This window comes from Heloderma suspectum, chromosome 8 (genome assembly GCF_057233095.1).
Source record: "Heloderma suspectum isolate Gila_16-S chromosome 8, 16-S_ref, whole genome shotgun sequence".
Taxonomy (NCBI): Eukaryota; Metazoa; Chordata; class Lepidosauria; order Squamata; family Helodermatidae; genus Heloderma; species Heloderma suspectum.
The window spans coordinates 48353818-48370881 of NC_139465.1; the positions used below are offsets into that span (position 1 = coordinate 48353818).

The window sequence follows — 17064 nt, forward strand, 5'->3', positions numbered from 1 at the left end:
TTCCCATAACTGCTACTTGATCCACTAAATCATCTCTGTTGGTTAGGATCAAGTCAAGGATAGCCGATCCTCTAGTTCCTTCCTCCACTTTCTGTAGGAGGAAATTATCAGCAACACAAGTCAGGAATCTCGGGGGGGGGGCATGTTTTGCAGAATTTGTCCACCTTTTGGTTCTAGTTCAGCAATCTGGAACAAGAAAGAACATGTCTGTTCCATCTCATGTATAACAGCCTTTCAGATACCTGAAGCTTGCTATCATGTGCCCTTAATCTTCTCTTCTCCAGGCTAAACATAACTAGTTTTTCCAACTGTTCCTCACAGGACTTGGTTTTCAGACCCCTAACCAAGCTGGTTGCTCTTTTCTAGCCACACTTCAATTTGTCAGTGTCCCTTCTGAAAATGGGGTGCCCAGAGGGGAGATATGATAGCGCTCTTCAAGTACTTGAAAGGTTGTCACAGAGAGCAAGGCTGGGATCTCGTCTCGATCATCTGAGAGTGCAGGACACGGAATCATGGGCTCAAGTTACAGGAAGCCAGATTTCAGCTGAACATCAGGAAAAACATCCTGTAAGAGCAATACGACAATGGAGCCAATGACCTAGGGAGGTGGTGGGCTCTCCCACACTGGAGGCGTTCAAGATGAGGCTGGACAGCCATCTGTCAGGAATGCTCTGACTTGGATTCCTGCATTGAGCAGGGGGTTGGATTCGATGGTCTTATAGTCCCCTTCCAACCCCACTATTCTATGAAATGTGGCCTGATTAATGAAGAATGTGATGCTGGCTTAACATTCCACTATTACTTCCCATGATCTGGACACTCTGCCTCTGTTAATGCAGTCCAAGATTGCATTAGCTTTCTTGGCTGCCACATCACACTACTGACTCATATTCTGCTTGTGATCCAATAATGAACCTAGGTCCTTATCAGATTTACTGCTGCCAAGGTAGGTCTCCCCCATCCTATATTTCTATCTTTGTTTTTTTGTAACTAAATGCAAGTCTTTACATTTATTCGTGTTGAATCTCATCTTGTTAGATTTGGCTCAGTGTTCCAGGCTGTCTAGATCCTTCTGAATCTTGATCAGGTCTTCTGTGGTGTTGGTTATCCCTCCTAGCTTCATGCCGTCTGGAAATTTGATAAGCAACCTCTCTGTATCATCCAAGCCCTGAATAAAAATGGTGAACAGCACAGGGCCTAGGACAGAGCCCTGCAGCACTCACAGGAACACAGGGAGCTGCCTTATGCTGAGCCAGACCATTGCTCCATCTAGCCCAGTAGTGCTGACACTGACTGGCAGCAGCTCTCCAGCGTTTCAGGCAGGATTCTTTCCTACCCCTACCTGGAGAAGCCGGGGATTGAACCTGCGACCTTCTGCATGCAAAGCATGCGCTCTAGCACTGAGCTATGCCCCTTGAGACCTCCCCTTTAGGAGGATGCCAAGCCATTAATTAGCACTCACTGAGTACGGTTGCTCAACCAGCTTTGGATCCACCTAACTATATTGTTGTCCAACCCACATTTTACCATCTTGTCAACAAGGATACCATGGGAAATCTTGTCAAATGCTTTGCTGAAATCAAGATATACTATGTCCACAGCATTCCCATGATCTACCACACCAGTAATTCTATCAAAAAGCGGGGATAGGTTTGGTCTGGCATGTCTTATTCCTGACAAACCCATGTTGGCTCCTAGTAATCAATTCATTATTTTCTAGTTGATCATAACCCGACAGTATAATCATCTGTTCAAGAATTCTGCCCAATATTTACGTCAAGCTAACTGGCCTGTAGTTTCCTGGATCTACCTTCTTCCTCTTCTTGAAGATGGGGACAGCATTTGCCTGCCTTCGGCTTGCGGTACCTTACCTATTTGCATGAGTTCAGAAAGATTACAGATAGCAGCTCTGAAATAATACCTGCAAACTCCTTCAGTTCCCAGGGATATAATTCATCTGGCTATTGGGACTTGGACTAATTTAAAGTAGCTAAGTGCTCTCTAAACCTGCTCTTATTTATTCTGAGCTACATTGCTGTTGTTCAGTCGTGTCCGACTCTTCATGACCCCATGGACCATAGCACGCCAGGCCTTCCTATCCTGCACTCTCTCCCGGAGTGTGCTCAAGGTCATATTCATTGCATCGGTTGTGCTATCTAGCCATCTCATCCTCTGCCGTCCCCTTCTCCTTTTGCCTTCAATCTTTCCCAGCATCAGGGTCTTTTCCAGGGAGTTTTCTCTTCGCAGTAAGTGGCCAAAATATTTGCGCTTCAGCATCTGTCCTTCCAATGAGCACTCAGGGTTGATTTCCTTTAGGATGGACTGATTTGACCTCCTTGCAGTCCAGGGGACTCGTAAGAGTCTCCAGCACCACAGTTCGAAGTCATCGATTCTTCGGCGCTCAGCCTTCTTTATAGTCCAGCTCTCACAGCCATACGTTGCTACTGGGAAAATCATAGCTTTGATTATACGGACCTTTGTCGGCAAGGTGATGTCTCTGCTTCTTACTATGCTGTCTAGGTTTGCCATAGCTTTCCTCCCAAGGAGCAAGCGTCTTTTAATTTCATGGCTACAGTCACCATCTGCGGTGATCTTGGAGCCCAAGAAAATAAAATCTGTCACTGCTTCCATTTCTTCCCCTTCTATATGCCAGGAAGTGATGGGGCCAGATGCCATGATCTTCGTTTTTTTAATGTTGAGTTTCAAACCAGCTTTTGCACTCTCCACTTTCACCCTCAACAAGAGACTCTTGAGATCCTCTTCGCTTTCTGCCTTTAGGATGGTATCGTCTGCGTATCGGAGGTTGTTGATAATTCTCCCGGCAATCTTAATTCCAACCTGTGATTCATCCAACCCGGCGTTACTCATGATGTACTCTGCATATAAATTAAATAAGCAGGGCGACAATATACAGCCTTGTCGTACTCCTTTCCCAATTTTGAACCAATCGGTTGTTCCATGTCTGGTTCTTTTTGTTGCTTCTTGACCCTCGTACAGGTTTCTCAGGAGACTAGTAAGGTGGTCTGGTACTCCCATCTCTTTCAGAATTTGCCACAGTTTGTTGTGATCCACACAATCAAAGGCTTAAGCGTAGTCAATGAAGCAGAAATAGACATATTTCTGGAATTCTCTTGCTTTCTCCATGATCCAGCGAATGTTGGCGATTTGATCTCTAGTTCCTCTGCCTCTTCTAAACCCAGCTTGTACTTCCGGTAGTTCTCACTTCACATACTGCTGAATCCTAGCTTGTAGGATTTTGAGCATCACCTTGCTGGCATGTGAAATGAGCGCAACTGTACGGTAGTTTGAACACTCTTTGGCATTGCCCTTCTTTGTAATTGGAATGTAAACTGACCTTTTCCAGTCTTGTGGCCATTGTTGAGTGTTCCAAATTTCATAGAATCATAGAATCATAGAATAGTAGGGTTGGAAGGGGCCTACAAGGCCATCGAGTCCAACCCCCTGCTCAGTGCAGGAATCCAAGTCAGAGCATCCCTGACAAATGGCTGTCCAGCCTCGTCTTGAAGGCCTCCAGTGTGGGAGAGCCCACCACCTCCCCAGGTAATTGGTTCCATTGCCGTATTGCTCTGACACTCAGGAAGTTTTTCCTGATGTTCAGTCGGAATCTGGCTTCCTGTAACTTGAGCCCATTATTCCGTGTCCTGCACTCTGGGATGATCAAGAAGAGATCCTGGCCTTCTTCTCTGTGACAACCTTTCAAGTACTTGAAGAGTGCTATCATATCTCCCCTCAGTCTTCTCTTCTCAAGGCTAAACATGCCCAGTTCTTTCAGTCTCTCTTCATAGGGCTTTGTTTCCAGTCCCCTGATCATCTTTGTTGCCCTCCTTTGAACCCTCTCCAGCTTGTCTGCATCCTTCTTAAAGTGTGGTGCCCAGAACTGGACACAGTACTCCAGATGAGGCCTAACCAGTGCTGAGTAGAGGGGAACTAGTACTTCCCGGGATTTGGAAGCGATGCTTCTATGAATGCAGCCCAAAATAGCATTTGCCTTTTTTGCAGCCACATCACACTGTTGGCTCATATTCAGCTTGTGATCGACGACAATTCCAAGATCCTTCTCGCTCGTAGTGTGGTTGAGCCACGTATCCCCCATCTTGTAACTGTGCATTTGGTTTCTTTTTCCTAGGTGCAGAACTTGGCATTTGTCCCTATTAAATGCCATTCTGTTGTTTTCTGCCCAGCACTCCAGTCTATCCAGATCACTTTGAATTTTGTTTCTGTCTTCCAAAGTATTAGCTATCCCTCCCAATTTTGTGTCATCTGCAAATTTGATCAGCATTCCCTGCACCTCCTCCTCCAAGTCATTAATAAAAATGTTGAAGAGCACTGGGCCCAGGACTGAGCCCTGCGGTACCCCACTCGTTACCTCTCCCCAGCTTGAGAAGGTCCCATTGATAAGCACTCTTTGAGTCCGATTCTGTAGCCAACTGTGGATCCACCGGATCGTTGTTTCATCTAGCCCACTTCGAGCTAGTTTGCTCATCAGGATATCATGGGGCACTTTGTCGAAAGCTTTGCTGAAGTCGAGGTATATGATGTCTACAGCATTCCCACGGTCTACAAGGGAGGTGACTTGATCAAAAAATGAGATCAGATTTGTCTGGCAGGACTTGTTTTTGACAAATCCATGTTGGCTTCGAGTAATCACGGCATTGTTGTCAAGGTGCTTCCAGATGGATTGCTTTATGATCTGCTCCAGAATTTTCCCAGGGATTGATGTCAGACTGACTGGTCTGTAGTTCCCAGGTTCCTCCTTTTTACCCTTTTTGAAGATAGGGACAACGTTAGCCCTCCTCCAGTCATCTGGCACTTCCCCTGTCCTCCATGATTTCTCAAAGAGAATAGACAGCGGTTCTGAGAGTTCTTCTGCCAGTTCCTTTATGACTCTAGGATGCAGTTCATCTGGCCCTGGAGATTTGAACTCATTCAAAGTAATGAGGTGTTCCTTGACCATATGCCTGTCGATCTCAAGCTGCAATCCTGCCCCTTCAGCCTGTACTTCGCCTTTGCCAGGGGGGTCATAGACCCTCTTTTGGGAGAAGACTGAGCCAAAGTAGGAATTGAGCACCTCTGCCTTTTCTTTGTCCTCTGTTATCATTTTGCCATCCTTATTTAATAGCTGAACAACCATTTCTTTCCTCTGCCTTTTACTATGCACGTAGCTGAAGAAAGCCTTTTTGTTGTTTTTAGCATCCCTCGCTAACCTCACCTCGTTCTCCGCTTTAGCCTTCCTGACGCCATCCCTGCAATTCTGTGCTACCTGCCTGTACTCTTCCTTTGTTACTTGGCCTTCTTTCCACTTCCTATATGTGTCCTTTTTTGTTTTCAGGTCATCCCTAAGCTTTTTGTGAAGCCACATTGGCTTCTTCTGTTGTCTTCCACCTTTTCTTCTTGTTGGAATTGTTTGTGATTGTGCATTGAGAATTTCCTTTTTTAAAAGTTCCCACCCATCTTGGACTCCTTTTCTCGCTAGCATTGCTTGCCATGGGACCTTACTGATCATTGTTCTGAGTTTATTAAAATCAGCTTTCCTAAAATCCAGGGTACGCGTTTGAGTACACTCGGCTTTTGCTTCCCTTAGAACCAAAAACTCAAGTACAACATGGTCGCTTTCCCCCAGAGTTCCTGTAACTGCTACTTTATCCACTAAGTCATCTCTGTTGGTTAGGATCAAGTCAAGGATAGCCGATCCTCTAGTTCCTTCCTCTACTTTCTGTAGGAGGAAGTTATCCGCCACACAAGTCAGGAATTTCCTGGAGGGGCCATGTTTTGCAGAATTTGTCTCCCAACAAATATCGGGGAAATTGAAGTCCCCCATTACTACTACATCATGCTTCCTTAAAACATTGGCTATTTGCTTTTCAAAAGTTTCATCCTTGTCTTCTCCTTGATTGGGTGGCCGGTAGTAGACTCCGACCACCAGGTTCCTTTTATTCTTTGCTCCATTTATTTCAACCCAGATGCTCTCGATGGGGCTACCAAGCTCCTCCTCCTGTATTTCTGTGCAGAGATATGTATTTTTCACATACAGTGCAACCCCGCCTCCCTTTCTGTTCCTCCTGTTCTTTTTGAACAAGTTATATCCTTCAACTGCTGTATTCCAGTCATGAGAGTCATCCCACCAAGTCTCAGTTATACCTATCAAGTCATAATTTCCCTCCTGTATTAAGAGTTCAAGTTCGTTCTGTTTGTTTCCCATACTCTGGGCATTAGTATACAGACATCGAAGACCATGTGCTTCATAGTCTGGCTTTCTTCCTACCTGTGTCTGAAGACTATTATTGGACGCTATCAGAGCTGTTCTCTCCATTGCAGTGCATGCGCCTACGTCCATTGTTACCCCCAACATTACATCTCCCTTCCCCGTAGGATTCAGTTTAAAGCCCTCCTGATGAAGTTCTTCATGCTGTGGCCAAACACATTCTTCCCAGCCTTTGTGAGGTGCAACCCATCCCTAGCCAACAGCCCATCTTCCAGGAAGTATAGCCCGTGGTCCCAGAATCCAAATCTCTCTCGTCGGCACCACCTTCGTAGCCAGTCATTCACCCGGAGTATTTTTCGTTCCCTTTCTATCCCTCTTCTAACTACTGGAAGGATGGATGAGAAAACTATCTGGGCCCCAAAGTTCTTGAGTTTCCTTCCCAAAGCTTCAAAGTCTGACGTGATTTCTTCATAGCTCCACTTGGTGGTATCCTTTGTTCCCACATGGATGAGAAGAAAGGGATACCTGTCACTGGGCTTTATGAGTGCAGGCAACCTTTCAGTCACGTCTCTAATCTGTCCTCCCGGGAGACAACATACCTGGCGAGTCCACGGGTCTTCGCGACATACTTGGGTCTCGATCCCACGCAGCAAGGAGTCTCCCACTACTACCACTCTTCTCTTCTTCTTCTTGTAGGCCTGGGTTTCATCGCCTCTGTTTGACTGACCTTTAGCCTCTTGCTCACTCTCATGCAGGTTCCCCTGTGATTCTTCCTCTGCAGGCTGTCCTCCAGTCTCATCTGCAAGTACCTGGAATCGGTTCCACAGCTCCACCGCTTCCACTGGTGCAGAGTGTCGTCTAGTTCTTCTTCTCCTAACTGTCACCGTTTTCCAAGGAGTATCCTCTACTCCATTTTTCTTCACCTCAGCATTTCCCACTGCCTCATCTTGCTGTTGCTCTTCAAGCTTGTGGTCTGCCCTTTGCTGCTGTAGTTCCCCCATTCTGTCCAAGAACTCTTCGTGTTCTCTTATTCCCCGGAGGGTTGACAGTCGCCGCTCCAGTCCACTTACTTTTTCCTCCAGCAGCGTGATCAACTTGCACTTGTTGCAGGTGTAGGCCATGTTGTTCTCAGGCAAGAAAACAAACATTGCACACACCTTGCAGGTCACCACCACTGGAGAGTCTTGTCCTTCCATAGCCTCTTTTCCCTTTTTGTGTCTAGCTTTGTGATTGTTCTAGACTAGCCTGTGCCTGCTCCTCTACTCAGTAGAGGTTAAAAGCAGAGTCCCACTGGTGTGGAAGTGTGTGTTACAAGACAAATAAATGAAAAAAAGTTAGTAAAATAAAATAAAATAAAATAAAATAAAATAAAATAAAAAAAATGTTAGGGGCCTCCCCCTTGACCTCCCCTGCCGAACTCCCCTGGCCAACTCCTGTTTGCTCCCCCTGTTCGCTCGCTCTCTGGGAGCTTGCCTGCTTCTGTAGTCCCTGGACCAGCTGGAGCAGCTTGCTCTGCTCTGCTCTGCTCAGCTGGGAGGCGGGAAACAGACTGAAGCTTCCCGCCCAGTCAGCTGCTGGGAGTACTCAGGCCACACCCCTCCAATTCAGTTGGAGCTCTCAGAAGCTCCTGGTGAGCTCACAGCCAGTCAGAAGGATATGTTGGCATATTGAGTGCAGCTCTTTAACAGCATCATCTTTTAGGATTTTAAATAGCTCAGCTGGAAGACTGTCATCTCCGCTAGCTTTGTTGTTAGTAATGCTTCCTAAGGCCCACTTGACTTCACTCTCTAGGATGTCTTCACTCTCTAGCTCAAGTTCTGTGACCGCACTATCATGGCTATCAGGGACATTCAGATCTTTCCTGTATAGTTCTTCTGTGTATTCTTTCCACCTCTTCTTAATCTCATCTGCTTCTGTTAGGTCCCTGCCTTCTTTGTCCTTTATCATGCCCGTCTTTGCACAAAACATTCCCTTGAGATCTCAGATTTTCTTGAAGAGATCTCCAGTCTTTCCCGTTCTATTGTTTTCCTCAATTTCTTTGCATTGTTCATTTAAGAAGGCCTTCTTGTCTCTCCTTGCTATTCTCTGGAAATCTGCATTCAGTTGAGTATATCTTCCCCTTTCTCCCTTGCTTTTTGCTTCCTTTCTTTCCTCAGCTACTTGTAAAGCCTCATCAGACAGCCACTTGGCTTTCTTGCATTTCTTTTTCTTTGGGATGGATTGAGTTGCTGCCTCCTGAACAATGTTACGGACCTCTGTCCATAGTTCCTCAGGCACTCTGCCTATCAGGTCTAATCCCTTAAACCTATTCCTCACCTCAACTGTATATTCATAAGGGATATGATTTAGGTCATACCTGAATGGGTTAGTGGTTTTCCCTACGTTCTTCAATTTAAGCCGAAATTTTGCAAGAAGCAGCTCATGATCTGAGCCACAGTCAGCTCCAGGTCTTGTTTTGACTGACTGTATGGAGCTTCTCCATCTTTGGCTGCAAAGTACATAATCAATCTGGTTTCGATATTGACCAACTGGTGATGTCCATGTGTAGAGTCGCCTCTTGTGCTGTTGGAAGAGTGTTTGCTATGATCAGCATGTTCTCTTGGCAAAACTCTATTAGCCTTCCTCCTGCTTCATTTTGTACCCCAAGGCTATGCTTGCCTGTTATCCCGGTGATTTCCTGACTTCCTACTTTGGCACTCCAATCCTTATGATGAAAAGGACATCTTTTTTGGTGTTAGTTCTTCTAGAACCACCTTCTAGTTGTAGGTCTTCATAGAACCGATCAACCTCAGCTTCTTCGGCATCAGTGGTTGGGGCATAGACTTGAATTACTGTGATGTTGAATGGTTTGCCTTGGATTCGTACTGAGATCATTCTGTTGTTTTTGAAATTGTACCCCAGTACTGCTTTTCCCACCCTGTTGTTGACTATGAGTGCTACTCCATTTCTTCTAATGGATTCTTGCCCACAGTAGTACATATAATGGTCACCTGAATTAAATTCGCCCATGCTTGTCCATTTTAGTTCGCTGATTCCCAAGATGTCGATGTTCAGTCTTGCCATCTCATGTTTGACCACCTCCAGCTTACCTTGATTCATTGATCTGACATTCCAGGTTCCTAAACAATATTGTTCTTTACAGCATCCGACTTTCTTTTCACCACCAGACACATCCACAGCTGAGTGTCCTTTCGGCTTTGGCCCAGCCGCTTCACTCTTTCTGGCGCTACTTGGAAATTCCCTCTGCTCTTCCCCAGGAGTATATTGGACACCTTCCGACCTGAGGGGCTCATCTTCCAGCGTCATCTCTTTTGCCTTGTGATACGTTCCATGGGGTTTTCTTGGCAAGAATACTGGAGTGGGTTGCCATTTCCTTCTCCAGTGGACCACATTTTGTCAGAACTCTCTGCCATGACCTGTCCGTCTTGGGTGGCCCTGCACAGCATAGCTTATGTCTTCACTGAGTTACGCAAGCCCCTTCACCACAACAAGGCAGTGATCCATGAAGGGGTCTGAGCTACATATCCCACTGTATATCATTTGTTCCGTTTGACCCAGGTTGAATGCCACTCCCCCTGTGGGAGAAGACTAAGGCAAAATAGGACTTGAGTAGTTCCACCTTCTCTCTGTCACCGAACAGTTTACCATCTTCCCTAAGCTGCAGACCTGTCCTTCCCCTCATCATCTTCTTGCTCCTAACACAGCCAAAGAAGCCTCTTTTGTTGTTCTTAGCATCCCTCACCAGCCTCAGCTCATTCTGGGCCTCTGCCTTCCTGACACCATCCTGATAGTTTTATGGAACTCTCTTCTCCTCCTCCTTGGTAGTATGTCCCTCCTGACATTTCTTATACGTGACCTTTTGGGTCTCAGCTCTTCAGAGAGCTCCCAGTGCAGCCACACTGGCTTCCTTAAACATACCCATTTCCCTTCTCATGGGAATAGTCTGTGTTTGTGCCTTCAGTATTTCCATTTTCAGGAGCTCCCATCCATCTTGAGCTCTTTCTCCCTTCAGTATCCCACCCAACTTTTCTCTCAGCTTTTTGAAATTGACTTTCCTAAAGTCCAAGGTACACATCTTACTAAGCTCGTTTTTAACAGCCCTCCCTGTCTTGAATTCCAGGATGACATGGCCACTTTCCTTAATGCTCCGGCCACTTTGATTTCATCTACCATTATGTGTTACTCTTTAAGATGCACAAAGTGTCTTTGTTGTAATTTACACAGAAACCAAGCTTCATCTGAGCACATATACAAAATTACACACACACAAGATTCTTTGCTTGAAACTGTGAATGCAACTTATTGTTTAGCCAGGGGTTTAAACAATAAGTTGTTAGCCTCAATTACAGAACACCAGTTCAGCCCCTGAAAAAGCCTGGCCACACAGTCACATAATCACGTCATGGCATCTTCAAGCCTCCCTCTACAGTCTGTGTGCAGCCTTTGGAGCCTCCTTGCCTTAGAAGATGCTTTTATTAAAACACCCACCCACAGATTCTACTTCCAAAAATCCAAAGGCAAGACTCTGGGCTGCCTAAAACACAGTTATAGGCTCCTTGGTAACAGCTTAGAGATTTACTATCTAGGTTCTATAAACCAGCTAATAGCTCAAGTGGTAAAACTTCACAAGCACTCACTTATTTGGTTCTAGTGAACCAAAGGCCAAAAGACTCAAATGGAAACCTTCTGACAAAGATATGGCAGCCAAGATGGACACACAGATGGTGAAACTCATCCCATGATAGCACATCACCAGGTCACAGAGAAAAAGAAGCTGATCAGACGGTACACATTAGGTCTGGGGTGCCATCTCATGATGGCAGTGAGGAATTGCAAGTTGATTGTTCTGGTAAGCAAAGAAATGAGAATACAGCACACATTCTAAGATAAGTGGAGACCTGCAGAATTACACACAAATGTAGGGAGCACTGCTTTGCAAGTATCGTGGAGCAACTTCTGGAGTAGCTTTTAACCTCCAACTACATCGGTCCCTTTCTCTGAATGTTAGAACACTCATGGCTAATGAGCAGCACCATCAATTCAACCTGGAGGACTAGGAGTTGTTGACACCACCAGCCCAGGTGAGGAAAAGCCCTTTATCCTCTTTGGATACTAACATCTTGTGTCATCCAAGCCTGATTCTCTGCAACCCACTTCCAAGGCAGGGGGGCTGATTTCCCTGTGGCAATAGGAGAAGTAACTAGAGGACTGGGGAGAATATCTGATACATCCCACCCCATCAAGAGTTCCACAAGCCAGAAGTGGCAGATACTGTCTGCCTGAGGCCTCCAAGACTTAAGTGCACATATGAAACTGTAGAGGAAAGGGAAATCTTAGAATTAAGATGCTCTAAGACCCGCTTCTTATCTCCACAAAAAAGGACACTGAAAGAATTCCATCAAGAAGCTTCTTAGTGTAGCAGGAAACCTGACCTCATGGGTGTTTAAGCTGAAATGTGTACAGAGAGCAACCTGAGTTGTTTTGTTCCTTATCCAGATACCTGTAGAGAGGAGGGAGGAGATTATACAGAGACTGTGCAAAGCATAGGAGACCTAAAAAGCAGCATATTAGGGGCTCATTTGCACAATACATATTGGAATACAAACCCTTTCTTAAGCACAGCTGCAGTGCAAGCCTAGGAATCACCTACTATTATCCACACTACGAAGCTAAAATTTTGAGACTAATTCAGAACAGTAACTAAGCAGCAGCGTCACACTTGGTCCAAGCATCAAAACATGGCAGTTCAGAATGTGCCACAAGCACTAATTTCAGGGCCCACTGGATCAGTGGCACCTCTTCATGCCACTTTTCTAGCCTTATAGAACACATGGATGCTCCCATGATGGACCCTCCTCTCCATGCTCAGCCCAAGGCAATACACAACGTTAAGCAGGAGGGTACGTGACAGGGCCTGGGCTCTCAAAAATCACGCCTCTCCAAGGAATCCATGAGTACGTAAGAGGCAGCACTGGCCACACAAATACTCCGTTGGTAACATGGGCAGACACCTGAGAAGTTTCAGCCAGAGGTGAAGAACAGAGACCTGCACCTACTCAGTTACATAGCTGGCACTTGGCCAAGGCAATACATGCATAACTTATCACCCCAAGAGGAGAAAATGATCAAGTCGTGTTCAAGAGAGCCCATGATTTGCACATCTCCTGTCTACTGTGGACCCCACGGTATCCTCCTGGACCGCCTGGAGAAGATGGGCATTGGAGACATCGTATTACAGTGGTTCCGGTCCTTCCTCTCTGGCAGACACCAGAGGGTAGCACTGGGAGAGGAGGTCTCAGACCCGTGGCCGCTCACATGTGGGGTGCCACAGGGTTCCATCCTCTCCCCGATGCTATTTAACATCTATGTGAAGCCGCTGGGGGCTATCATCAGGAGGTTTGGGGTGCGGTGTCATCAATATGCGGATGACACGCAGCTCTACCTCTCATTCAAATCTTCACCAGGGTTGGCTGTAGAATCCCTGTCTAAATGTCTGGAGATGGTGAGTAGCTGGATGGGGAGGAATAAGCTGAAGCTGAACCCTGACAAGACCGACATACTTTTGGTGGGAGACAAGAGTAGGTTGGGGGATGTTGACCTGGTGTTGAATGGGGTACGGCTGCACTTGAAAGACCAGGTCCGCAGCTTGGGAGTCATTTTAGACTCCCAGCTGTCCATGGAGGCTCAGGTGTCAGCCGTGAGCCGGAGAGCTTTGTATCTACTCTATCTGATACGGCGGTTGTGCCCCACAACCTTCCCAACCATCTGCTCCCATCTGTAGTACATGCGCTGGTCTCCTCTCGTCTAGACTACTGTAATGCGCTCTACGTGGGGTTACCCTTGAAGATGGTTTGGAAGCTGCAGCTGGTGCAGAACACGGTGGCTCGCCTGATTAAAGGCAGCCGCCGGCGTGATCACATCACTCTGGAGCTGAAGGAGTTGCATTGGCTACCAGTTGTTTTCCGGGCCAAATTCAAGGTGTTGGTTTTGACCTTTAAAACCCTTTACAGTTCTGGCCCAGCCTATCTCAAGAAGCACCTCCAACAACACCAGAGGCTCAACAAGCCTTGGATGGCCTTCTCTCTGTCCCATCAGCCAGGACAGCTAGGCTGGTGAGGACGAGGGAGAGGGCCTTTTCTGTGGTGGCCCCCACTCTGTGGAACTCCCTCCCTAGGGAACTCCGCCGTGCCCCCTCTTTAATGAGCTTCCGCCACACACTGAAAACTTGGGTTATTCAGGCAGGCATTTGGGGTGGGTTAGGGTATTTTTAAATAATGTTTAATGGGTAATTTTACTGTTTTAAATTGTACTGTTGTACATTGCCCTGAGTGGCCGGGTGACCGTCCAAATGGGCGATTAAGAAATTTAATACATAAATAAATAAATTATGCTCTTGTGTGATCAGTCCGATTCCTACAGGACACTGTGACCTGGTTCACATGTAAGGAGAAGCCACCATGGGTGACTTTTCCCATAGGGCCTTTTGTTGCCGCAGCAGGGGCCATTTTGACTATTTGGTTGTGGCGGGGGCGCACCACAGCTTCTCATTACACACAAAACCAGCAAGGGCTGCTGAGGTGGTTACCGAGCCACCCAGAACCCATAGGCTGTTTTCGGGTTGCTTCATAGCACGCTCCCCAGCCACAATGGCTAGAAAGTTGCATTTTAAAATGGCAGCAGGCGGGCCAAGGGTGTGGGGCGAGGAGGGGGTGGGACTGATGATCTAAGAGTGAAGACAGACATAACACTGATCCACTGTGCTCACTAGAGGCACACGTGGCCTCTGTGGTTCATTTTACCAGCTTCGGCCCTACCCAGACAGCTACAGTGATCCATGCACTGGCAAGCTCCCATTTGGATTACTGCAGCACGTTGTACAGGGGGCTGCCTTTGCAAATGGTACAGAAGAGGGTTGTAAGACTGCTAGCAGAGGCTGGGTGTTATGAACACCTTCAGCCAGCCCCATCTTCTGTTCACCAGCTCCCCCTCCATTTGCAGGCCCAGTTCAAAGCACGGAACGGCTTTGAGCCTTCATGGCTTTGGACCTCGGTCCTTGAAGGATCGCCTCCTCTCAGATGTATCAGTCCAGCCCTGGAGATCTTCATCTGAGCCCCTCTTTGAGTGAGCCCACCAACTGAGGTATGGCCAGTGGCTGCAAGTGAAAGGCCCTTTTCCATTAGGACCTCCTACCTCACCCTGGTCGTGCAACCCCTTCCCCGGAGAGACATCCTCCTGCTGCCTACGCCAGTGCCACCTTTCTAGTATCTCCCTGTTTTCCCAAGGTTTTTAATGTTTTAGCACTTTTTTGTTCTGTTTTCTTTGATCCTTTTAAAATCTGATTCAGAGTGTTTAATGCTGTGCTTTATTTCATCGTATTTGTACCATGGTATCATTTTAAGCTGTTATTTTTATTTTGTGAGCAGCTCAAAGGAACTGTTATGGGATGGCCTATAAATAATGTAAATCAATAAACTGCTGCCTCAAAGACACGATGGCACTTTCTCCTCATTCCCGATGGTAGCCTGAGCAGGCAGGACACCCAAGTGGGTTGTGACAGCAGAGAAGCGAGGCGAAGGGTCTCGCCTCTCTCGCGCGCAGAAAAGCGGAACTAGGGGCTGAGGCCTCACCGTGGCCGGGGCGAGCTGCCCGGGCGGGAAGGGCCACGCCTCCCTCACGGCCGGCGCAGGGCTCAGAAACGCAGGGCCGCCTCCTCGCCGCAGCCCTGCGCTCCGGCCCTGGTCCGCAGGCTTAGTCACGTCTCCTCACAACGGAATTACAGCGCGGAGGACTAGAGGAGCACGCTGAGCGGGCGCGACGGGGGCGTCCCTGAGCCACGCAGCATCCTCAGGGCACGCAGGGCGGGAGCGCGGAGCGCGGGCACTGGGGGCCGGGGGGGAGGGCCGCTGGGCACGGCCCGCAGCGGGCACTTGCGTCCCGCGCAGAGGGGCTCCTGGGAGGGGCAGAAGCTGAGGCGGGGCAGGAGGCGGGCCTGCGACCCAGCCGCCTTGTCCGGGCCGCCGGGGAAGAGGGGAGCCGGCGGGCCCGGCCAGGCAGAGGCCGCGCCAGCACAAGCCAGGGAGCCCCGGCCCGGCCCCCGCCTCACGCGGCGCCGCGAGCCGCCCGCGCGACGCGGAGGGCCGCAAGAACGGCGCGGGGCGGCCCCGCCCTCCCGAGGCGCTGCGAAGCGCCTGCCGGGCGAGCCGCGGAGGGCCGCGGAAGCGCCAGCGGGGCCGGCCGGCCAGGGAGGCCGCCGCCGAGCCGCAGCAGCAGGAAGCGCCAGCGGGCCGGCCCGCTGCTGGCGCGGCGGTCCGCGGCGCCCGGCGGGGCGGGGCGGCGGCCCCGCCCGTGCCCAGGAAGCGGCCGCGGAGCGCCCCGGCCGCCCGGGGCCCGCCGCGCCCGCCGCGCCCTGACCTTCGAGGCTCTCGCACTGCACCAGGTTGACGTAGTCCGCCTGGCTGAGCACCCCGGCCTTGAAGCCGCGCACCAGCCCCTCCAGGTAGCCGCCGTCCACGTTGAAGTACAGCTCCGGGAAGCACGAGAGCAGCATGGCGGGCCGGCGGCGCTGACGGGGACCGGCGGGCGGGCGGGCGGAAGCGGAAGCGACGCCGCCGGAACCGCGAGCAGCCGGCGCCCGGCCGGGCCCGCGGCGGCTTCCGGCCTCCGCGCGCCGTCCCGGGCCGGGCCCGGGCCCTCCCCTCGGCGCCGCCAGACGGCCCGGCAGCGGCGGCCGCGCGCCCGGCGGGTCCCGGGACAGGCGCCGCGCGTCGGGCGGGAGCGGAGGGCGGGGCGGCGCCGCCGCCCCCGCGGCCCCCGCGCTGTGCCGGACGCGGCGCGTTCAGAGCGCGGCTCGCTCATGGCGAAACCTTCGTGCGCCGCCCTGGCGCCTTGTGGGTCAAAGGGCCGGATAGCGGCGCTTTACCGAATAATGTCGCGGCCGGCACTTGTTGGCAGGCCAAGTCATTCTCTCCGAACCTGGCGTTCTCCCTGTCTGTGCTGGCTTGTAACAATTTTTTTTAATGTAGTAAAGGTGATAACAGTGAAATAAAAACAGTGGAATAAAAACAATTCGTAAATTCGGAAGAGCAGATAAAAACAGTCCAGCAACGCAGAGCATAGACTGGTCAGAGCCAGCGAGAAGTGTCCCAAGGCAACAAACAAACTCACGGGGCAAAGTCCCGCTCCTGCGCCAGAGCAAAAAGGGTTTGTCTGTCAGCAGGAGGCCATTCATGGAGGCCGCGGACAGGGTTGCCCAGGGAGGGAATTCCAGACCCAGGGGCAGGCACTGGAAAGGCCCTGGGGTCACTGCCAGAGGAGCCTGAGATGCTGATGGCGTAGGGAGAAGTTCCTCCCCAGGAGATGTTAACACCTGGGCAGGCTGGTATGGTACAAGGGAATCCTTCAAGTATCCTGCTATGTTCAGGTGTGTTGTGCCCAGAAACAAAGCAGCAGCCATGAGGAGGAGGCACAGTTGGCTCAGCAGTGCAAAGGTGCTTCTAGCTTGCCTGGCACCTGAACATCCAGGCTGGACCAGAAGCACACCCAAACTGTGAACTGGAGTCATTATGGAGGGTCCAACCCCAGGGGTGTGAGCTGCTTTGGGAACTAATTGAAGGGTAAACTTCTAAGAAAGAAAGTAAGAAATTCCAGTTCCCCAGAAGTGTTGTTTGCTTGCAAGTGTCTTTCGTAGAATGGTAAAACTAGAGCGGTGGCCTGGATGGGTCATCTGGGCCACTTCCCATGCAAGGATGAAACCCTGACACCCAGGGCCAAGACAGGTGTTAAGCAGGAGAGCTGTGATGGGATCTCAATTTAAGACAACATGTGGGGGCTCGAATTCTGAT

At 49.5% G+C, this 17064-nt stretch overlaps 1 protein-coding gene across 1 annotated transcript in view; it reads right to left on the bottom strand.

Moving 5' to 3' along the window:
- ATP6V0D1 (ATPase H+ transporting V0 subunit d1) overlaps positions 1 to 15797 on the bottom strand; it is a 45140-nt gene extending 29343 nt beyond the window's left edge. Inside the window, exon 1 of the mRNA XM_084812345.1 lies at positions 15635 to 15797. Within this exon, the coding sequence (XP_084668471.1) occupies positions 15635 to 15770 (136 nt within the window). The 5' untranslated portion in view covers positions 15771 to 15797. The remainder of the gene's footprint in view (positions 1 to 15634) is intronic.
- Positions 15798 to 17064: the final 1267 nt, after the last annotated feature.